Source organism: Macrobrachium nipponense, chromosome 20, assembly GCF_015104395.2.
Source record: "Macrobrachium nipponense isolate FS-2020 chromosome 20, ASM1510439v2, whole genome shotgun sequence".
NCBI lineage: Eukaryota > Metazoa > Arthropoda > Malacostraca > Decapoda > Palaemonidae > Macrobrachium > Macrobrachium nipponense.
Genome location: NC_061089.1, coordinates 23,913,318 through 23,938,046, shown reverse-complemented (window position 1 = coordinate 23,938,046; position 24,729 = coordinate 23,913,318). Strand labels below are relative to the sequence as shown.

The 24,729-nt window shown below is 41.3% G+C and overlaps 1 protein-coding gene across 1 annotated transcript; it reads left to right on the top strand.

The window, feature by feature from the left end:
• Positions 1-2,006: 2,006 nt before the first annotated feature.
• Positions 2,007-18,414, top strand: LOC135219893 (uncharacterized). The gene is made up of 4 exons (XM_064257054.1): positions 2,007-2,216; positions 6,345-6,458; positions 15,881-15,946; positions 18,263-18,414. Exons 1-4 carry the CDS (start codon positions 2,007-2,009, stop codon positions 18,383-18,385), a joined length of 513 nt encoding a protein of 170 aa, XP_064113124.1. The 3' UTR covers positions 18,386-18,414.
• Positions 18,415-24,729: the final 6,315 nt, after the last annotated feature.

Here is a 24,729-nt window from a genome sequence, read left to right as displayed (position 1 = left end):
TATAAATAAAATAGAAAATATGAGGGAGATGAAAGACAAAAAAAGGGGGAGGGTTAATGATGCTATATAAGAGACAGTGATAACACAGAGTTAAACAAGGTGGAGACTATTAGCAAAGACTTACTATATGCTAAATGCAAAATATACAATAATACTATCCATATTTTGTTGTTATACCTATCAGTAGGAAATACAGAGGAGGATAAAATAGATAAAGCAATAAAACTAGAATACGAAAACATCATGAAAAACATAAACGACCAAGAATCATTACTGATTTTAGAGATTTTAATGGCCATATAGGTTTCTTAGGCCACCAGAATACAGACAGAAACGGGGAAATAATATTAGAATGGATGATGAACATAGGCTAATACTACTTAACGCAGAAGACAGATGCACTGGAGTATACACATGGGAGAGAAATGCAGATGAAAGTGTAATAGATTTTGCTTTAGTCAATGAGAAGTTAATACAAAAATTTTGAGGAGATGGTAATTGATGAAGACAAAAGGAATTTGATATCTCAGACCATAACCTAATTACCATTCACTTAACATTCAAAGGACAAAGAACAAGAATCTCAACAAGGGTAAATGGGGGGAAGTAAAATACTTCAAACAGATGAAGACAACCTAAATGACTTTATTATTAGAAGAGATCCTAATAGATAAAGACATTGACAGAATCACAGATATGGACTTATCAATAAAAGAAGTAGCAGAACAAGCTAATGAGAACAAATAGGAGAAATTTGTTTCTAGTAGAGGAGTAGTAGGAAGACACCCTGGTTCAGTGAAGAAATAAGAAAGGTTATCGGAAGAAAGGAAGGAGCTGAATAGGAAGAAAAGGAATGAGAGAGATAATGTCGTAAAAGAAAGTCTAGAGAAGAAATATATACCAAAGAAAAAAGAAGTGCAGATATTAATAAGAAGAAAAGATAACAATATATGAAAAGAAATAACAGAAGAAATAAGAAGAACAAAAACAAAACAAAGAGCTCTGGGAAAATATTGGTAAGTTAAGAAATAAGCAAAAAGCCAAAAAAGAAACTATACACTTATATAATGAACAGGGAAGCAAGCTAAATGAGGCTGAAACAAAGGAAGAATTAGTGAATTATTGGAGAACCATTTACGCAAAGCAAACGAAAATAAAATAAAGGAAATCTGGAACGAAAGAGAAAAGGATGGAATATGAAAAATGAGTTGGCAGAAGAAGATGATATCATAAGAATTGGAGACTATAGATTCCCAGAAGTACTAAGACACATGGACCTAGTGATGGAATGCAAAAGGAAGATAATCCCAATGCAGGAGCCTGTGATAACCAAGGAAAAAGTCATAGCTTGTCTAAGTAAGCTCAAAGCTAAAAAAGCTGCAGGCCCAGATGGAATCAAACAGAGCTTTACAAAGCATTAATGAAGAGCAAAACCTGTATAGAAGTACTAGTTAGGTGTTACAACAAAGAACTAGAAATCAAAGAAAAGCCTGAATCTTGGAAGAAATCTAGAACAAAAATGATAGAAAAGAAAAGGAAACCAAGGGCTAAGGATTTAAGGCCTATAGCTTTATTAAATATATCACACAAGTATTCATGATGCTGATAAAAGACGAAATAGAAGCACACCTCAGACTGAATGAACAAGATCACGAATGCCAAGCAGGATTTACAGGAGGGAGTAGGATAGAAGATAACATCCTTACACTACAATATGGTGTAGAAGAGCGTACAGGAATAGAAAACCATTAATAGTAATAGCTATCGATTACAGTAAAGCATTTGACTCAGTAAAACGAGAAGTCATGATCGAAGTCATGAAACACTTCAAAATACATCCAAAAATCATAGAGGCAGTAGTTAACATATATGAAGGGGATAGCACAATAATAGACCTAGGGGAGGGAGTTGAACAGGAAATGGGAATTACAAGTGGGATTAGGCAAGGTTGCACAGGCTCTACTTCCACTTTTCAAACTAATGACCATATTTAAATAATTAAGAAAATGGAGGAGGAAGGGACAGGATTTGAAAATGAAATAGTAAAGATAGGGACACTTTTCTTTGCCGACGATGGATTAGTTCTAGCAAGTAATATAGAAGATGTAAGAATAAACATCAAGATTTTAATAGATATAGGAAACAAATGTGGGCTAGAAATAAATAAAGAGAAAAGCAGCATCATTATTTTCAACATGAAAGATAAACCAGAAGAGGTGAGGGAGAACATTACATATTTAGGAATAAAGATAAATGACTCTAGAAATCTGTTTAAGCTACAGAAAAAAGAAATGTTGAATAAAGCACAGAAGTTAGCCAACCTAACCTATTCTGTGATAGAAAAAAGCTGCAACAAAATTCTATAGGGAAAACATTCTGGAAAAACATAGCTCTACCATCAGTCTTATACGGAACCAATGTGGTTAATCTAACAGACGCAGAAATAGAAAAATTACAAAAAGAATAGAGAATGGGGTATATAGAAAAATATTAGGGGCATGTAGAAGTACAGTAGTAGCCACATTAAGGGGGAGATAGGAGCTTCTTCAATGAAAAGTAGAATTATGATGGGAAGATAAGCTTTGTAAATAACACTTTAAATGGACGGAAAGAGATACTGAAGAAAATAATTACAGATATGCAAGAAAGAAAGAAAAATGGTGGAAAACAGTGGAAAAGTACATGCATGAAGTTAAAATAAATTTAAGAAAATTAGAAGGAATGTCCAGAACAGAAATAAAGGACAAAGCCAGAATAGGGACACAGAGAGGTGGAAAGAAGAGTTGGAAAATAAAGTGACTGTGAACATATATAAACGTGAAAAGAGAAATAAAAGATGAAGAAATTTATGACAACTCTACGGGTTCAGTCCTTCTCTTCAAAGCCAGAACAAACTCTCTTAATTTAAATATAGCAAAAAGGCACCATAAGGAGAACACCTGTTGTCCTTTTTGCAATGATGCAGTAGAAGACATATTTCATTTCCTTTTATATTTTGGTACATATATAGAAGAACGGGTTAAAGCAATAGGGCTACAACAACCCTATGAAGAGAAGGAAAGTGACGTAGTGTGAAAATTTCTATTTTCAGGTAACAACGAAATAAGAAAAGAAACCATATACTGTATTCAGTTCTTTTCTTACAAAAGCTGTCTCTCCGGTACAGAGGTCGTCCCTTCTGTACGCTCCTCTGTCTAACCAGCTTTTCCCTTCTCAGTTAGTGAGAGACATTTCTCACTCACTTACTGAGAAGGCGACACAAGATCTGCTGGTACAGTCAACCAAAAGGCCGAGGACAGCTGCTCCTGCCACGAAGAAGGAGACACGGAACCCAAAGCCGCCCTTTCGAGGGAGTTCATCTTCTCGGTCCTCCTTTAAGAAGAGAGGAGCAGAAAGAAGAGGTAGGTCTTCTGCCTTTAGACCTACCAAGAAAAACAAGTGAACCTCAAGTCCTCCAAACACCAGTAGGCGCCAGACTTCTGAACTTTGCAGAAGAATGGGCGTCGAGAGGGGCGGACAACTGGTCCCTCTCAATAGTGAGGACAGGCCTCCCTTGACGTCTACTCCAAGGGAACTGTCGGCGAAGTACACGGACCCTGTCAAGAGGAAGACCCTTCTTCAACTAGTAGAACAAATGTTGGACAAGGAGGCCATAGAATTAGTACAGGATCCACACTCTCAGGGCTTTTACAATCGACTGTTCCTCGTACCAAAAGCCTCGGGAGGGTGGAGACCTGTCCTGGATGTGAGCGCACTGAACCGATTCGTAGAGAAACAGAAGTTCTCTATGGAAACCTCCAACTCGGTTCTTGCGGCTCTGCGTCCAGGAGATTGGCAATTTTTAGGGGGGGTACCAGGATAACACGGGTATTTACCTATCACGGGGAGTTCTGGGCCCTATCCCCCGCGATTATCGAGGCCCTACTGTATACAAACCTGAGGTCCTTTACACATAGTCCCACCTCATGCCACCCCTCACTCTATGTTTTCCTGGGCCTAAAGCAAAGTGGATCTTCACCTCCCAGTCGCGCGGTGTGCGGACTGTCGGACAAGCAGTTAACTACCGAACCCCTTGTTCGAAGCTTACGACCGGTTCCAGCTGCCGCAAGTTACATTCCTATTGTAAAGGACCTCAGGTTTGTATAGTTACGAAAAATACAGTTTTCGACAAATTGTTATTTTGTTGAACTCCCCTCCTTTAGCAATTCTCTTGCATGTGGATGCATTGGAGGAAGGTTAGGGTACTCACCTGAAAGGTGCATTTATTTTAGGAGTGTGGGCAAAGGACACATCTCTTCTGCACAACAATGTTGCGGAGATGAAGGCAATGTGGCTAGCATTACATGCATTTCATGATCAGTTGGTAAATCGCTTGGTAGTGTTAAGAGGAAGAACAACACTAGTGGCATATGTCAGCAAACAAGGAGGGATGGTGTCTCCTGCTGTATGTTGGTGTGCATTGCAGATCAATGATTGGGTGGTTTGCTACCCACTAATGGATCAAGCTGTCAGCCAGGTACATTCTAGGCATGAGTAATGTCCTGGCAGACCAGCTCAGTTGCCAAGAGTCAGGTTGTGGTGATGGAATGGGCTTTGCTATCCTCTATAGCATGAAGATTGTTCAGATTCTTTGGATTCCTCATGCTCAATTTGTTCACCACGAGGCTGAACAGAAACTCTCATTGTTCTGTTCTCCAGTGCCTTACAGCATCAAAAACACTTAAGAATTTCCAAAAATTTTAAATAAGGGTAGGAATAGATTCAAAGCAGTCATTTAAAGATACGCCATTATAGCTTGCTGTAGATGCATCAAACAGCTCTAATTTTGGTAGACACACTACTCAAACCATTTTCATAGTTGCAGACTTAGCTTCACATTCCAGCAAATACTGAAGGTAACTGAGTTTACTTTTGATCGTTAAATTGGTAAAATCAATTAAACCAAGAAAAGAGTCCCAGTGAATTTTGGCGCCTGTAGTCTAGGTAATCTTACACTTGGGGAAATCCATTAGAATCACTTCCATGGAACACGTTGATTCGAACTCTCGACCATTTTTTCCAAGCGCTGGGCTGCCTTCAGTTGCCATTGTTTAGCATCAAGAAACTGGAATGCAACATCAATGTGCTTTTTGAGTTCATCAGGATCATCACTTCCTGCTTCATAGCAGTTTTTGGCATCATTCAGAGTTGCAATTCTTGCATCAGATTCATCAAGCAAATCTTCCAGTTCAATACGCAAGTAATCTCTTGGCTAATCTAACAAAGCCATTCTCCCGTAAGGGGCTAGTGCTATCAGTGCACCTTGTGCTGTACAATGTAGAAATTACTTAAGGTTCTTTGCAGTGACCCTTCGGCCCCTAACTGCAACTCCCTTTCATTCCTTTTACTGTACCTCTATTTATATTGTCTTTCTTCATTCTTACTGTTCACCCTCTCTTAACAATGGATTCAGTAACATTGAGAGGTTTTCCTCCTGTTACACCTTTAAGATCTTTTCAGTGTCCATTTCCATTTCAGCGCTAAATGGCCTTAGTTGCCCCAGGACTTGGTATGTATGCCAAAAAGTCTATAAATCAACCAACAAAGCCATTAAAACTGGAAAGGAACAAATAACCCATCCCCTTGCAGATGTTTGGTTTTTTCCAACCTTTCAAGATGGCCATATTTTGTCAAATGCACTTTTTCAGGGATTTTTAAAAAATCCACATTACTATTAAGTCAGGCCACCATTAAATGTTGCAACTCAGTTTCATATGCAACAAATAGACAAATGTAGGCCGCAAAATAGTTGGAAGAAATCAGAAAATGTGCATCCTTCCAAACAACTTTATTCTCCACTTCAAATTCAAACAAAGATTTACCACAGATTGCACTAACACGTAGACCGAGGATAATGCTACAAAGTAAACTGAACTCTGTGTTGCTTAAAAAGAAGGATTATAATCAACTGGAACAAATCAGAAATTTTTTAAGTAATTTGTTCTTTCCTAAGTATACACACCAGCACGTCTCAATAATCCAAGGTAAAAGTGCATTGTGACTTAGAGTGAGTGGGCATTTCTCTCCACTCGTTTACTCACCATCAGTTAACTACCTTACATATTATCAAGTTTATGTACCAAAGAAGCATACAAATTACTTACAAATTTTTTTAGTTTTCTTTTAGTAAACATTTTATCTCGAGAAACTTAGCATAATTTCAGTAGATAATACAGTAATTTTTAGCTAAAAAACCTAAGCCAAATGAAAATGGAAGGTATCTGGATGTGTGATTTCATAAAATCTTTTGTTCTACAATATGTATACAGATGTACAATTGCATAAAATTTTAATATCTTTTTCAGGGAAGTGCTTTAGATCAGCACCTACAAAGCACTGGATATGCAGATTATGAATCCACACAGACAGCTTCATTTTATCAAGAAAGTCATTGTTCACCAGGAGGTGAAAAGAAAAAGGTAATTCATCACTCAGGGTTTCATCTTGTTTTAAACTTTCTGAAAAATGTAGGAGTTGTGGTGTTTGTAATGATTATTCATTGTTCTTATGGGAATACAAATAATTGCCTAATAAGAAGGTGGTTCTCAGTGCAATTAGTTGTTACCAAACTGATGGTAGCCACCCCCTTCTCCCTGCCCAACTCACTTGCCATTGTCAAACACATTTTCTTTGGCCACTGTCAAGTACAGCTGTCATGCTGCGCTTCACCCTGACCACCTGGAAATCGAAACCTTTGGGATTTTCTGTTTATTATGTAGGGTATGTTGTTTGTTTTTACAGGGGCAGCCCTTGCATCCCAAAAGTACCCTATGAGGAATGTTTAGGCTGGCCCACTTCATAATTGAAAAGATAGTGCGGCATCATAAGAATACAGTAGTACAGTGTACCTCAGGATACGAAATTAATCCGTTCCAAAGCGGCCTTCGTAACCTGATTTTTTCGTATCTTGAACTACATTTTACATGTAAATTGCCTAATTCGTTCCAAGCGCTACAAAAACACCACAGTAAATTTTATAATAAAGCTAAATTGACCAATAAACAATGAAATACAACAATTTGGACCATTCAATACCTAATATAACCCTTATTGTAGTACGTACTTGTAAATAAAGTTATTAGTGTACATGGTACAAGAACTACTTTACGTACATGTACGTACATATGTAGTCAAATGTGGAAACTTACCTTTCGAGTGAGGTGATCTCCGAAAGTGGCGACAGAGGAGGAGGACAAATGGCAGAAAACATGAACACTCAACTTTACGAAACACATTAAAAAATAGCAGAAAACATTAACACTAAACTTTATGAAACACATTAACAAATGGCAGAAAACATTAACACTTCTTGATTATCTCTATCTTTGTTCTCCATAGAAAGCATCCTCTTCTTTCCGTGAATTTCAGCAACATTCTTGAGACCCATGGCTAATAACATAAGTAATTAAGTTCACACACAACACGATAAAGTAACTTACAGTACAACGAAAGCGAAATCACTAACACGAATTTATGTTAACAAGCAAAACATATGTGAATGAATGAATTCCAGTGTTTACGATAACGCTGCCACAAAAAATGGTCAAGGAATGCCTTTACATAGAGGCATGATGCTGACTAATAGGAGAGCAGGATGTTATGGCAGTGACTAGCATCAGGAACCAATGGAGAGAGCGGAGGGATGGTGGCAAATCTACTCAGTTTTTGGCGGGCCGAGTTTTAAAATTGTTCTTGGAGGTCCGGGCGAATCTCGGACTTAACCCTTTTGCAACTTGAATTATTTTTGTATACAGAAGCAAAAAAATCTTCGTCTTTGCTTTCGTAACTTGGATTTTTCGTAAGTAGGGACTTTCGTATGTTGAGGTTCCACTGTACTTGCAGTAGAAGTGGCCTTCACTCAGTCCTTTGCTGCTTATTATAAATCACTTAGCTGTAATCATCTTTTAAGGACTATTCTGTTTCATCATTGGTTTCTGTTCCTGCTAAGGAGTTCAGCATGGTCAGACCTCATTTAGCAGTCATCATGCTGTTAGGTGATAATCATCGTTGTGGATTTTGGAATATGCAGGACTCTTATTTATTTAACTATGTTTTTATAAGCCCTCCCTCCATTACATTTGAAAGGAGAAAGGTTCATGATGAATGGGGAAAGAAGTGAATAGTGACTCAAAAAAATAGCAACAAAACTATGACTAAAATAAATAAACAAACATTAAATAAGAATATAAATAAAAAAAAGATAAATTATAGGGTCATTAATTAGAAAAAAACCATTAGTATAATGCCATAACATCATGCTAGACTAATGATGATACTGATCTCTGCTCTACCAGTTTTTCAACCATCTTGGGAAATGAAGTTCCGAGGATGGAGTAAGGTGAATACACATAAAACAACCTCCTCCTCCTCCACCAGGGAGGAGAAGAAATATATAAGAAGTCATCTCACAAGAGGTTCAAGAGGTTCTGTAGGACTTTGAGTGAGTGTGTTCCCTTTTTTGGTGTAAATGGCAGTTTTGCTCATCTGTAAGTGAGATCTACCATAGGTAGCATTGATATGGAAGTTCCTGATTGTGATCTAGACCTTCAGTCTTCCCACACCCTGGACTAGAGGACTGCCCCGGTTTTGTTACTCCTATGCTTTGGTAAAAGGGTGCAGAGTAGAGGTGGTGTTGACCAGATGCTCATAATGTGCGTAGCTTCCCAGGTTGCATGTGTAGGGCACAGGTGTCAGGATGAAAAGTAACATTGTACATCTGACTCCATGGGTGGTTCCCACACCTCGCCTCTAGCTGCTGTGAGATTTAAAAACCTTTTTACCAAGCTTCAGTGAATGTATCAGTTGTTGCTGAAGGTACTATCCATATAAAAGACTGGGTTTGTATATTGTTTGGAAAAATTCTAGTTATCTTGAAAAAAATCACCATATACAGTATGTAAATTTAACTAAAATTCAGTTAGGTAAATAACATTTTTATACATGCAACTTACCCAGCAGATATATACTTAGCTATAGACTCCGTCGTCCCGACAGATTCAAAACTCGCGGTACACGCTACAGTAGGTCAGGTGATCTACCATTCCCGCCGCTGTGTGGCGGTATCCGGAACCATTCCCGTTTTCTAAGCCAGATTTCTCTGTCGCTGAGGCCGGCCAACAACTGTTGTTTGGTCTCTCCTGTTGGAATTCTGCTCGTTTGCCGAGAATTGGTTGGACTGATTTGGTGAAGTACTCTTGTTTTTTCTCAGGATTGGTATACGCTTATTGTGGACTGTGTTAGGACTTGGATTTGGTTTTTTCTATTAATATGGCTGAAGTTAAGGTAACACCTAAGTTTAGGGTGTGTGCAAGGGACGAATGCAGAACTAGGTTGTTTAAAGCAGAGGTAGATCCTCATACACTTTGTATTAAATGTAGAGGTTCTGAGTGTGCATTTGATAGAACTTGTGCTGAATGTGAGGGACTTACAGAGCAAGGATGGAAGGATTTAGCTTCTTATATTAAGAAAAGAGAGAAGGATAGAGCTAGAAAAGCTTCAGCAAGAAGCTCGGATAGATCCTGTTCATTGAGCCTGAATTAGAAACTAACAAGCTAGATGATGTTTCTCCCATAACCTCAGCCCCTTCTCCCTGCGTTGAATCTAGGATTCACTTTCAGAAATGGAAAGAATGAGATCCTCGATCAGGGAGCTTCAGGATCAGCTTAAAGCTATGGAAACGCAAGGTAAGAGTGTCAGTGAGTACAGTGACCCTAGTGCAGTGGAGGGGGCGCCTGATCGGCTCCGCATTGCTCCTAGCCTAGACCGCTTCCAAACTCCCAGGACCAGGGGAGGAGGAATGTCAAAAGCCGCAGGGAGGATGTGGAGCATCCCCAACGATCAGGCGTCCCTTCGGCAGATCCTGAAGTAACGACCCAGGCTGCCTTGGATAACCGTAGAAAAGGCATCCTGGAAGAGTGCTTTTCCGCGTCGGACTCCTCCTCGTCTAGGCGTGGATGGAGCTCTGCTTCGAAGTCTCGTCCGTTGAAGAGATCGTGGGTCGCACCGAAAGGAGACGCTTTTGATTCGAGCCCTGAGCGCTTTCCAGAGAATTTTCCTTCGAGTAGTAAGAAGGCTAGAAGACCGTCTCCAGCGCCTCAAGACCCGACTAAGCTCTTCCTGCTTAATCTACTGGAACAATATCCTCCCTGGTAGGCGCTCTACATATGGCGTCTCGAATAAAAGACTCCTCCCTTCCAGTGAAGAGATCGAGTCTTCTCCTGGTAGAAGGGAAGTTTCTCACTCTAGCAGGCGTTCGTCACCTGAGAGACTCTCTCGTTCTCCCTTTAAGCGATCCTCACCTCTGTATAGAAAGAAAGTTCCCAGCGGTAGCCGCTCGCAGAGCAAACGATCACTACGTCTTTTCGGAGAGGTTCAGGAGTCGACTCCTCTATTCGGAGGACCAGGTTTAGGCGTCAAGAGCCTAAGAATACAGGATGTTTTCAAACGCCAGGAGTTTGACAGAGCCTAGTAGGGCGCCAAGAATATAAGTAGGCGTATAGAGCTTACCAGACGCCAGGAGTCTAGTGAGAGGTGTCAAGAGCTTACCAGGAGTCAAGACAGGCGCCAGGAGTCAAGCAGGCGCCAGGAGGCAACAGGCTTCAGGATCAAGCAGGCAGAGTCAAGCGGCGCCAGGAGTCAAGCAGACCTTCCAGGAGTCAAGCAGGCGTCAGGAGTCAAGCGGCGCCAGGAAGTCTAGCAACGCCAGGAGTCAAGCAGGCGTTCAGGAGTCAAAGGAACCAGGGTTCAAGCAGGCGCCGGGAACCTTGTAGGAGCTTAGGTCGGAGTAAGACCCCTTCGCACTTTATGAGCTCTTCTGAGAGTAGGGGCCCTTCACCTGGTAGAAAACAGGTTACTGAGAGGAGATCTCCTGCCTTTACGAGCTCCCTTGCGCCTTGCAGTAGCAAGAATAGGTCGCACGGACAACGATCTTCTTTTGAGAGAAGTCCCTCTACTTCTAAGAACCGCTCTCCTTCGAAGGGATCTCCTACAGCCGGAGACTTAGAAGTCTCGGATGAGGAATTACCAGTGGATTTAGTAGTCCTCTGACTATAAGAGCTTGTCTTTGTTGTTGTTGGCAGGAGTTCGGGGGTAAGCTTCAACCAGCGATCCGCCTCTCCAGGATCTTTGTTGTCCAGCACGAAGTCTCCAAAGCATCCACATTCGTGAAAATGTGTCCTACCCTTAGCATGAAAAAAGCATTCAAAGGCTTTGGAGAGTGGCTTAAAACTAAGAGAAGCGGGCAAGACTGTTTTTTCATGCCCTCCTTCAAAGTTGACGGGTAAACCTGGAAGATGGTACGATACCCAGGAGCCTATGAGCTTAGGACTGCCTTCATCCGCAGATGCAGATTACGCTTCCTTAGTCGATTCTTCAAGGAGGCGCGCTCTACTCTCAGCAAAAGCGACGTGGGGGATGTGTGAACTAGATCATCTCCTAAAGGGCCTCTTCAGGACACTCGAAGTATTTAATTTTATGGACTGGGCTTTGGGAGCCCTTGCGAAGAGAGCCCAAGATCCCGAATTTGTCAGTATGGAGGAACTATCGAGTGTATTATCTTGTTTAGACAGAGCAGTGATGGACGGTTCGGTGGAAGTGGCTGCCCTTTTTGGATCGGGAGTATTAAAAAAAAGAGAGCAGTGTACGGTTCTTTCCTGTCCAAGTCAGTCTTTCTCCTCTGCAGAGGTCGGCCTTGCTATATTCTCCACTATCTAACCACCTTTTTCCTTTTTTTCCACTGGACACGGTGAGGGATATAGCAAAATCTTTAGCTGGTAAGGCTACGCAGGATCTACTGACACAGTCAGCAAAGAGTTCAGGCCTGCTGTTTCCCTTCAAGAAGGAGAAAGAAACACCTCTTCAGCAGCCCTTTCGAGGAGTCTCTTCCTCCTCAAGAACCCCTTTTAGAGGTAGAAATACGGACCAGAGGAAGACCTTCCAGGAGACCTTGCCCGGGAAGGCAAAATGAAGAAGTCCTCCAGATAGCTGTAGGCGCCAGACTTTCGAACTTTGCCAGATCTGGGCGCAGAGAGGGCGACAGCTGGACCCTCTCTATCCTCGAGAGAGGATACCTCATCCCCTTCAGGGAATATCCTCCCTTAACAAGAACTTCCAAGGGAGTTAACAGCGAGATACAAGATCCTGTCAAGAGTCAAGCTCTCCTGCAAGCAGTAGAACTTATGCTGCAGAAGAGGGCAATAGAACCGTTCAAGATCTCCATTCACCAGTTTCTACAACCGTCTATTCCTGGTACCCAAAGCCTCGGGCGGGTGGAGGCCGGTTTTGGTTGGGACGTAAGTACGCTGAACTTCTTTGTGATCAAGAAGAAGTTCTCGATGGAGACTTCTTCCACTGTACTTTCTGCTCTTCGTCCAGGGGACTGGATGGTATCCTGGACCTTCAAGATGCATATTTCCATGTCCCAATTCATCCGGCATCAAGGAAATACCTCAGATTCATGTCACAGGGAAGAGTCTTCCATTTGCGAGCGCTTTGCTTCGGACTGTCAACGGCCCCTCAAGTCTTCACGGGTGTCCTAAGGATGTGGCGCATTGGCTACATTTAAAAGGAATCAGGATCTCGGTGTATTTGGACGACTGGCTAATACGAGCAAAGTGAAGGATCAGTGTCTGGAGGACCTTTCGGTAACACTAAAGATGACACAGTCACTGGGACTCCTAGTCAACCTCGAGAAGTCCCAGCTGGATCCCCAGCAGAACATAGTTTATCTGGGGATTGTCAGATGGATTCTCGGGGTTTTCTAAGCGTCTCCATCAACAGAGAGAATAGAACGCTGCCTTGCAAATGGTGTCAGTGTTTCTAGGAAAGAACATTGCTCCGCGAGGGAATGGATGAGTTTGCTGGGAACCATATCCTCGTTGGAGCAGTTCGTTTCCTTAGGGAGACTGCACCTAAGACCCCTTCAGTATTATCTGAAGGAGAACTGGGATCAGAGTTCCCAGGACCTCGAAGAATCGTTCAGGATCACGGACAAGATCAAGCAAGATCTTCGGTGGGGGCTAGACCCGAAGAAACTCGGTCAAGGAGTATCCTTACACATAAAGAGCCCTCTCCGAGCGTTGTTTGCAGACGCGTCGGATGTAGGATGGGGAGCAACGTTTTGGTTCGGAAGAAGTGTCAGGCACCTGGGAAGGAGCTCAGGTGTCCTGGCACATAAACAAAAAGGAATTGAAAGCCATTCACTTAGCTCTATTGCACTTTCAAAAGCAGATCTCAGGATCGATCATTCAGGTCAATTCCGACAACACGACAGCCCTAGCGTATATCAGAAAGCAATGAAAACCCATTCATTCTCCCTTTACGAGACAGCGAGGGAGTTGTTGCTTTGGGCTCAAGAGAAGGAGATCTCTCTGCTAACGAGATTTATACAGGGAGAGAGTAAATGTTCGAGCGATCTGCTAAGCAGAAAAAACCAAGTCCTCCCCACCTAATGGACCCTCAACCCTCAAGTGTGCGAGCAGTTATGGGGGTTATGGGGAAGGCCGAACATAGACTTGTTCGCAACCAACTGGAACAAGAGGTTGGAGAATTATTGCTCCCCGATCGCAGATCCAAGAGCAATAGCGATAGACGGCCTCCTCATGGATTGGAAGGGACTAGACGGGTATGCTTTTCCCCCCCTTCAAACTAGTAGGGGAAGTAATAAGGAAGTTCGCCTCCTCAGAAGGAACGAAATTGACGTTGATCGCCCCCTTTTGGCCAGCCCTATTATTGGGTGACAGAGTTACTGGAGTGGATGGTGGATCTTCCCAGATCGCTCCCACTAAGGAACGATCTTCTCAAACAGCCCCACTTCGACAGGTATCACAAAAACCTCCCCGCTCTAAGTCTGACTGACTTCAGACTATCGAAGGACTCGTTAGAGCGAGGGGGTTTTCTCGAGAAGCTTCAAAGCAATCGCAAGAGCCAGGAGACCCTCCAACGTTACGAGTGTACCAGTCGAAGTGGGAGGTGTTTAGAAGATGGTGCAAGGGCGCATGAGGTATCCTCTTCCAGTACCTCTATAACCGACATTGCAAATTTTCTTCTTTACCTTAGAAGAAAGTGTGGCCTAGCTGTCTCTACGATCAAGGGGTATAGAAGTATGCTGGCCTCGGTTTTCAGGCATAGGGGCCTGGATGTGTCGGACAATAAGACCTACATGATCTTATTAGGTCTTTCGAGACCTCAAAAAGTCAGAACACAAGAATCCCAGTTGGAACTTGGATATAGTACTTCATTATCTTATGTCTGAAAAAATTCGTACCTGCCAATAATTCTTCCTTTAGAGATTTGACAAGGAAGTCTCTATTCCTGTTCGCCCTAGCACGGCAAAAAGGGTGAGTGAACTTCAAGCGTTAGAAGGCAGAGTGGGTTTTAAGAAGGAGGCTGCAATTTGCTCTTTTAAGCCTCTCTTCTTAGCCAAGAACGAAAACCTATCAAAACCATGGCCTAGAAGCTTCAAAGTGAAAGCACTCTCTTCTCTTACGGGAGAAGAACAGGAGAAGACCCTATGTCCCGTAAGAGCTCTGAAATTTTATTACAAAGAAAGTCTCTTTTGGAGGTACGCAGAAAGTCTTTGGTGTTCGGTCAAGGATCCGACAGACCCCATTTCAAAAAACGCCCTTACGTTTTTCATTAAAGACATTATTAAGGAAGCGCATCTTAGATGTGGAGAAGAACAGTTTAGGCTCCTCAGAGTGAAAGCACACGAAGTGAGGGCCATAGCAACCTCAATGGCCTTTCATAAAACGTGGTCCCTTCAAGCCCTATAGAGTCCACGTATTGGAATGTAACTCGTGTTCGCTTCTCACTATCTAAGAGATGTGAGAGTTACTTATGAGAAGTGCTTTTCACTGGGAGCATACGTTTCCGCGGATTTAGTGCTGGGAGGAGGAGCTGAGGTTAATCCTAATTAGTTTAGTTAATGTAATTTTAGCATTATGGTGTTTGGTTTTTATGGTTGATTGGAAGAGGGTATAGGAATAACCCCTTTCAGTTCCTAGATTTAACATGGTTAGGAAGGTCAGGTGGTCGGGATTAACTTGTGGTCTCCTCGTTGTGCATTATGTAAAACCTAAAGCTCTGTCATGTAAGAGGGCTAGCCCCCATTGATAAGATACAGGTCAGGCTCTGCCATGTAAGCGGGTAAGCCCCCATTGGCACGATCCATGCAGGCTCTGTCGCGTAAGCGGGCTAGCCCCCATTGACATGATCCAGAAGGGCTATTTGGTTATAGGTCGTTACCTCGCTGAAGCTCTTGAGGCATGCAGACTAAATGACAGTAATCATGAAGTCTTCTGCCCAGACAGGTAAGAACCAAGGATTGATATCCTACAACAATTGTTGTTTCCCGTTATTAAAATTTTTATTTTTGTATGTATTTAGCTGTCTCTTACCCTCCACCAAGGGTGTCAATCAGCTAAGTATATATCTGCCGGGTAAGTTGCATGTATAAAAATGATATTGTTAAGATACAATGAAGTTTTATACATACTTACCTGGCAGATATATACGATTAAGGGCCCACCCAGCCCTCCCCTCAGAGACAGGTGGAAGAGAAAATCTGGCTTAGAAAACGGGAATGGTTCCGGATACCGCCACCCAGCGGCGGGAATGGTAGATCACCTGACCTACCTGTAGCGTGTGCCGCGAGTTTTGAATTCTGTCGGGACGACGGAGTCTATGCTAGTATATATCTGCCGGGTAAGTTGCATGTATAAAACTTCATTGTATCTTAACAATATCATTTTAGGATTTCATCATTTAAATGCAATATTATTTCATAATGTACCTACTACTGTCAGTTTTAATAATGCTAATAGTTTTTATTTTGATTTTCCAGGTGGAATGGCTTTTAGTAAGGAACAAAATATTGGATGTCATAATTTCTCTTTTCTGGCCTAAAGGGGTAAGTTATGTTAGCTTTATCCAGCATGTTTTTGTCAGATATTTGAGTGGTACTGTAGTAGTTGCTTTTCCCTATGGGGTTATTAAATTTGCATTTTTGTAATAATGAGCTTTGGCAAACAAATTAAAATCTTATATATACCTAGTTTATGTAAAATTTGGCACAATAATTCCTATAACTAATACTTTAATAATGTATCTAATATGACCCATAGCATTTATGTGCTGCTTAGGAGTAGACCAGGTAAACAAAATTATAAAACAACAGAAATAGTTTTTATAGTATCCAGTTAGCTGTCTTAATTGAGTACGATTGTGAGGAAGTACTTTTGTGGCAGTGTTATGGTAGTAATTATGAATTAATTATATTAATAAATTACCATTGTTTTAAAGACATAACCCAATGTTTATGACACCTAACAGTATACTATGGCTACATACTTGTGTGACCAACTCGGCCTGTTTTATGTTTTGTGCTGCCTATATTACAGTGATTATAGGTAGTTAGCACTAGGTAGTTTCTAATGTATACGTGTTCCTTTTATCACTGTTGATGCATCATGTTTAAATAACTGTCATTACCATAATTAATTCCATGTGGTTGTCACCATCTACCATCCACGTTGCATCTTGCCCATGACCTGCTCACTTTCTGCAGTCCCAGTCCTGGGTCTACTGGATTGTCCACCAGTCAGCATTCTTGTGAAAGTGCAGGTTCCTGTTCTAGTAAAGTTGGTTTTGTTGGTTTAGAAACATGATGAGGTTAACTCTACCTGGTCAGCTTCCCTTACTTCTGATCATGGATCATTGTCTTGGACTCCAGGTTTTAGTTTTTCTGTCCCAAGTCTTCATAGGCAATGATCAAGATATGTTTTTGTGCTTGGTGTAAGTTTTGCTGAGTGACAACTTAGGCCCAAGGGTCAACACCTGTTTGTTAGCATTAACTGGTAGAGAGAAATGTCCAAGAATAACCATTTCCTTCTGGCTTCTTGTGGTGGATAGTCTAACTGGCCTGCTAGTTATCTGGTTAGTGAAAAGACACTGTGCCCAATTCATGAGCCTACGAAAACCCAACAATTGCACAGTCCGTCTTATTCATAAGGAACTTCTTGGTGGTACAGGTACTGAGGCCTATGTTCTGGCACAAGCAGACCACTCTCATCTCATTTTACTCTTTTTAGGGTTGTCACTGACAAGTTTTTAGGCACTCAGCACATTGTACAGTTACATGTGCTCAATTAGACAAGAGCATCTGACATATGTAAAGTTCATGGTTGGATATGTGTCACTAAAATGAATATTATAGATGATAGGTCTCCTTTCCCTCCTTTCATTTTCCTAAATATAGACAGCCCAGTCCATGTATGTGCAAGGTCTTGTCAAGTGCAGGTGAGTTAAACATTGGAGCACTTATCCAAAGGTTACATTATGAGCATGTTTTCTCTGCTCTCCCTAGGTTGGGTTTAGAATATTGTTATTTTTATGTAGCTGTGATAATAATTACCACAGTAATTACCAAGCTGGATATCTCATGCATAGGTAGGTAAGAGGGTTTTCCTGAAACTTTCTGAGAGTTGGTGCCTACACATACACCAGCCTCTTAGACAGGTACTGTCAGCCTTTATGAGCAGGTTACAAGGAGGTCACAGGAGTCATCCTTCCCCTGCTTGTATGCATGACCTAGAAGCTGACAGTTCTATGTTGAGAACAAAATAACTTTTCAGTTCATGAAACCAAACCTCCCATCTATGGAGTAAGTACCATATTGTATGAATAAAGGCAATGGTTTTATATATCTTCAGAAGAAGTACTTTAGTAGTTTTTTAAAGTAGCTTGCATTTTTTTCTTGACATACCATCCTAAGGCTTTTGTCATAATCTCATCTTTAACCAATCCATGATTATTCCTTAGGCTGAAAGAAAAAGCTATGGGTGTGCAGCTAGGTGAGCTGGCAGCTATTACCACAGGTTCCACTTTGGAACTACAATACCTTAGAATAAGCTATGTCAACTGAACATGCTTGGTTCCAAGGAATACCCCTGTAATAAAAGATTCACAAGGCTGGCAAAGCTAGGTAAAAATGCAAGTTACAATAATATTTTTTTGAAATTTGCATTTACCATTGTAATACATATTTCCACTTGGGTGAATTATAGTAAGTGGTTCTTTTAGTAGTATAGATATGAAATTTAAGGATGGTTTTAACATTAATCTCCATTTTTGTGTGCAATGGAAGACATCATTGTTGACATTGAAGTCTCATTTCTTAGGTATCTCTGTAAAGTGAAATATTCTAGAATTATATTTTGTATTTCAGTTAAGAAAAAACTTCTGCAAAAGAATTGTGAGAAATGCATATGAGAGTAAACTACTAATATCAGATGATCTGCTGCTATTAAGCATTTCATTCCTCATGACTTCCTTTCAACTTGCCAGTTAGGGAACACTTTTGGATAATGGAAATAATTCTATGGTAAGTATGAAATGGTATATTTTGAGTAATGACTAAAATATGTACTATATGAAAATTATTTCTCAGATAGTACGTACGTACTTGATTGTTTCCAGACAGTTAAAGAAAAGAAACCAAGTCTCGTTTTTTAATTACAAAAGTTTAATTTCAGGATTTCTTGTATTTGTGTCATGACAGTGATACATATTATGTATGTTCATTCAGAGTACAAGACTTTGTCATATAAATGTTATTAACTTGCGGTACCTTATTAAGGGGGTGTCTGCTTATATAGAAATAATGCTCCGATTTTTATGAATTATTATACGTTATACATATATATAAGGTGATGTTCCCAAAAAAAATTTCAGAGTGATCGAATGATTTATTTTGGTTTTTATTGATAAAAATTTTTTTTTTTTAAAATTAAAACTGTAACTCTTCCTTCATTTTTAGAGCTATTGCAATGCGGCTTTATACACAGAAAGTATATCATAGTAGAAAAACAATGTTTTTATACATTCAACTTACCTGTCAGATATATACATAGCTTTTACTCCGTCGTCCGACAGAAATTCGAATTTCGCGGCACACGCGGCAGGTAGGTCAGGTGATCTACCCCCCCCCCGCCGCTGGGTGGCGGGAATAGGAACCATACCCGTTTTCTAATTCATATTTTTTCTGTCGCTTGGAATGTAAACAACGTTTGCAGTTCCTCCTGATGGATTTTCGTGTTTCATCGCCATCGATCGTCTGGGCTAACTTTTACAGGGAAGTAATGGATCTTTGGTTCGGCATACGCTTTTGTTAACTTTTAGAATTTTTTTTGATAAAATTAACTTCGAAAATTTAGAAGATTAGTGACGTGTAACTACCGAAGTTTTCGGTAGACACTCTTCCACTTTCACGAAAGTGAATTACGTATACTTTCATGAAAGGGAATTACTTATATTTATTCATTAATACAATAAGTGGTTAGAGTTTGATTGAGGAAATGTATATCTTTCTTCCTAGTTGGGAAGTCAGAAAAGTAACTATCCTTTAGAAGCTTTATTAGCTCTTGTGTTAACGAGCAATTATAGTAGTAACAGTACTAGTAGTTGTTGCATCCTCATCACCTTCTTACTCCGCAGAATCTACAATATCATATTTGCAAATTGTAGACTTTGGATATAGTTCGAATGCGAACTCTTAGAACGTAAGAAGTGAATATAGTGTTCCCCCATTACAATGGAGGGTGCGTCTGATCGGCTCTGTCTCGCTCTCAGGTCTAGACCTCTTCCAAGCTCACAAGCCCAGAGGAGAAGGAATGTCGAAAACCGTAAGGAGGTTTCAGAGAATCCCCACCGGTCAGGCGTCCCCTCGGCAGGTTCTGTAGAGCGTCCCAGACTGCCAGGGATAGCCATTGGAAAGGCATCCTAAAACAGTGTTTCTCCCTTTTTTATGCGTACGGTTCCTCCAAATGAATGAAATTGGCGAAGATCCTCGTATAATGCCTTCTGGTAGAATTATTCAAAATTAGAATGACATTAATCGATCCACTTTCGGAATCAGGCGACGATTTAGCGCCTTCTAATATTAGAGATCATTCGATAACATTTGTGATAAAGTCATTGTTCGAACATTTTTTTTTCGCAACTAGACGAGAGCGCTATCCAATGGGGGTATGAAATTGTTATTTCAACATAAGATTCCCCATCGGTGCATTTTTAGATATAAATCTATTATGATGAGAACGATTTAGATTGTTTGTCAATCGAATGAATTATATGGATCTCGTTGAGTGATAAAGCATATATGTATGACTTTTAAGCTTCTAGCTCCTACCATGCTTAGGACAAATCGCCTTAGGACTACGGTATGGCAAGGCATAGACATACCGAAATTTTATGCTATAAGGTCAAGTGAAATCCTTACAAAATTTCCTAAATTAATACGGTTTTAAACCTTAATGTAACAGTATAGAGGATTCTATTAAAGCTAGAGTATGAGTTATATGATGCTATCGTGTCTTCGAGAAGTGATCGGAGAAGCATATCTTTATTGGTGGAGGGGGATTGAGAGTAGGATATAACATTTTTCTTCGTGTTAGAAGAGGGTTCCATGAATTACCAGTAGTACCCTTCTAGGACTTTCCTAGGAAGGAAATGGTTTAAAAGAATTGTTTAGACGACACCTATTTAGTTTCTAGACTTGTCGAAGTCTCGTTAGCTTAATTATGCTTATATAAAAACTTCCTGAAGTTCGATAATAATTTATAAGATTCCTTTATTTAATGGAGTAACTGGCAACTATGGAAAGGGAAGGCCAGACTGCTTTCGCTTTGAAGACCAACCAACGCAGTCGCAGTACCATCTTGTTCTCAGTCGTGAGAGGTCGTTTACAGCTCTCTCTCCTGCGGAATGGGATAACTAACGTATCTCTTCCCTACAATCGTGGTCTTAGCCTCGGATTGAGGGAATACTGAAGCTATCATAAATAATATAGTGTCCTGCCTTTTTGTTAGGAATCTTTCAATAAGAAGGATATTACCAACCTTTCAATGCTGTTTACCGTAGGTAACATGATTAAAGGATTCTAATGCAGCAGAACATGATATTTAATTTAGCACTCATACTTACGAAAGCATGGCTTATTAGAATACATACTTAGTGAGAAGAGAGATGTAATAGAGATTCACTTCAAGACTACGGTATGGTTAAGTCTTTCGAAAAAGGACACAACCGTATTAGAATCGGATATTGCGCAGAAGTTGTATGAGCTCGGATGGGAAACATTCTTTTAGTGGGAAATGGTTTCCCTGAATGGATTATACTACGTATATAAAAGTTTTTCATAATAAGAACGGAATTAACATATGAAAGATGTCGGGTACCATAAAGACACAGATGTTCTGGCACATAACATAAAGATAATTAGTAGGAGGCGCCAGCCTGGCACAGATGCGCCACCCTGGTCGCGGGTTTGCGCCGGCCTGGCGCAGGTTGCGCCACCCTGGCGCAAGTTGCGCCAGCCTGGCGCAAGTTGCGCCACCCTGGCGCAAATTGCGCCACCCTGGCGCAAATTGCGCCAGCTTGGTGCAATAAGCCTAGAGCACCATCCAAAATATTTCTCGTTTGAGCTAGTTATTAAATAAAAGCAATACAAGAATTTGCGAGTCCGTGAGAACCTCGATCGACGATAATAACTGTTTAAGTATGTCTAACATTTATTGCAAAGAGTTGTGAGAACCTGCGAGAAGTCTTCTTCATAGATCTCTTAGCAAGAAGAAGACGAACAGTCTTCATGTAGACTGCTTCCTTTTCCTCAAACCATGCCATAAGGATGCATAAGCGCCAGCCAGAACGCCTGGCTGCTAACTAGAAAATAATTAGTTAATAGATATACCTTAGAGCAAATTATGCTTTTCCTACATAGAGCTGGGAAGTTACTCAGTCCCTCGCACTGGAGTGGTCCTTCTCGTTCAGGAAAAAAGGGGGGGGGATACGGAAGAATTAACCGAGGAAAGAATAATTCCCCTTCCGATATACTCGTATTAAGAGGAAAAATTGAGAAGAAACATCCAACTATGGAAGTACTGTAGAATTACAGGATTCTTACAGCACCTCTTCTTATTTTGATATCGAGATTTCCTGACCAAGGTTGCGAGTAATAGGCCATAAAGGCTCCAGCCAGGCTTTAACCAGGCGATAGGCGCCAACCAGGCGCGAGCGCCAGCTAGGCGCGAGGCGTCAGCCAGGCGCGAGCGCCAGGCTTTAACCAGGCGATAGGCGCCAACCAGGCGCGAGGCGTCAGCCAGGCGCGAAGCGCCAGCCAGGCGCAAGATATCAGGATCTCCAATTTCTCAGTATTTGGAGATAGACTTTCCAAGAGTTTCCTCTTTGAGAACTGACACAAGATCAGTTTTTTTTCCTGACAGTGACACAAGTTGTCGCACAGGCGGCCGTGGCCCTTGTCAGGATTAACTGAAATTGCGGAAGTCTCTAACAAGAACAGACTTCTCATGTCAGGTAACATAGTGGTCGCGTGAGCGACTTCTTTCCTGGCAAGAGGAGTTGTTTTGGGAGAAACTCTTTTTGCCAGATCAACCTCTACTGACAATTATTCTAGATATCGCACAGGCGAACGTAGTACTGTCAGGATAAGTGGGTTCTTCTGCTTTATAGACCTTTACATGGTGAAGAGAACTGATATCTTTAGAGTCTCTCGCTTTCCTCAACCTTATGAGACAAGGGATAGAAAATATATCGGACTCATAAGTTAATCTGGGTGCAGGTTTTAGAAAGACCTTGGCAACCCCTTTTTTATTGCACGTTTTCGGCTAGTCCCCTTGAACCATGCAGCTCCTCTTTCTCCTCTTTCATTGTTATTAACAGGATGGTATATTATCCTACTCCCATGTAAACATATAACAAGGAAGACCTTGTAATGTTTTGGTACTGGAAAAGACTCGTAGGAGCTCTCAGTATTGGGTGAGAGGATCTTTCAAGTATCTGAACCGTACATTACGGCCTGATGTCCTAGGATAGAATCTTGAATGATTCTCCTCGATCCTGGATCAGTTAGTAGGAGAATAGGATAATAATAATTTGTTTTGCAGAATAACAATGATAGAATTTTTCCATTCTCTCGTTGCCCAGGCACGAGGACAGGAAGAAAGAATATAAGAGAGAGGTAGCAATATACGCCATCTTTATGTTATAGAAAGGCGGAATAAAATTTAGTCTTTTTCCCTAAAAGATAAACTCTTTACAGAATGTAAGACAAAGGGCGTCAAAGAAAAGAGAGGATATATGTTATGCCTCATTTTAGACTTAGTGAGGTTGGATTCTCAGAGGTCACGTTCTTCTCACAGCAGGTTTGGGGAAGTCTTTTCCAAGACAGTCTGAATATTCTTTCAACATCTATTTTAAATGGACCTTAACAACCTCTCCACTCTGAGTCTGTCTGCGTGCAGACTGACCAGAAGTGGACATGATGAGAGGATGTTCAAGGTAAATGACAGTAGTCATGGATAAGATATATAATTACTGCAGATCGTGCTTGAGGGAATGAGGAAACTGTCCTCTCCGATACCTCTGTGAACCACATAGCGGTTTTTTTTTTCTTCCCTTTCAGAGGGAAGAATTACCCTTGTATATATCTGCTATCAAAGAACGCAGTAAAAGGCTAATACTCTGTCTCTATAAAGGGAATTGGAGATAGCAGAGCATTAAGATCTTCGGGATCTTACACAATACTACTATACGACAAGACTTGGAGATCTTATAGTTACAATGGGATCCTATTTGGGCCTCAGATTCCGTGTTCTGGCAAGATGGAACTGCTCCTCATCAATTCTCTTGGTACTAATCGACCAAAGGATGATGAGTGAGATTTTGGGCTTGGAATCTGGAATCAAATTCTAGAAAGACTCGGCAATGGGTTCCTGCCAGCATGGTATGTTTGGCAAAAAGAACTATAACCTTTTATTCCTGGATCAACGCTTTCAGATAAAGGATTCGTTTGTCCCAGGCAATGTATTTACGTTGTTATCTACAAAAGAAGATAAGATTTAAACGTTTGCTGACAGAGTCTTTGGAATACGATGAGGGCTCAAAACTACTTCCCAGAAGGTTCGAAGAGATATATTTAAAGAGCTAGAAAATCGGGTGGGAATCCTCCCAATTTCAGCTCGAGTCTCCTTAAACTTCCAGGCTCTTTCCCTGCCTTCGTGCAAGGATAGGGAAGATTTTGCAACGAGAGAACTCGTCAACATGTAGGAAGAGTGCTCGTTAGCAACTGAAGTATCAAGTATGATCCTCCTCGGAGGAAGACTGGTCTCTCGGACTATTAGATTTCCTATCGTCTACTGGATGTAGCCGACTAAAATTACCTCCCCTTGTTGCAGAGGCCATAAGCTCAAAGTGAAAGAATTTCTTCCACCCTTTTCCTTTCTCCTGATAAACGATTGTGGATGTTCAGACTTTCAGACAATGTAGCGCCAATCAGGCGCCAAATGCCAAACAGGTGTAAAGACGCCAGAGCAAGACAGTCCCAATTAAACACTGTCATTGTCTGATGAGGAGAAGAGGTGAGCCTCCAATCTGGCGCAGATGCGCTAGAGGCGAATGAATCAGGCAAATAAAGTGTCCGAGGTGACATCGCCAGTTTTCATCGAGACTCTTAACAAGCTCGAATCTCCAGCAAGTGGGGAGAAGTCAGCCAGGCGCGAGGAGCCAGCCAGGCGCGAGGCGCCAGGCAAGCGAAGCACCAGCCAGACGCGAGGCACCAGCCAGACGCGAACCGCCAGGCCAGGCGCGAGACGCCAGGCAGGCGCGAGGCGCCAGCCA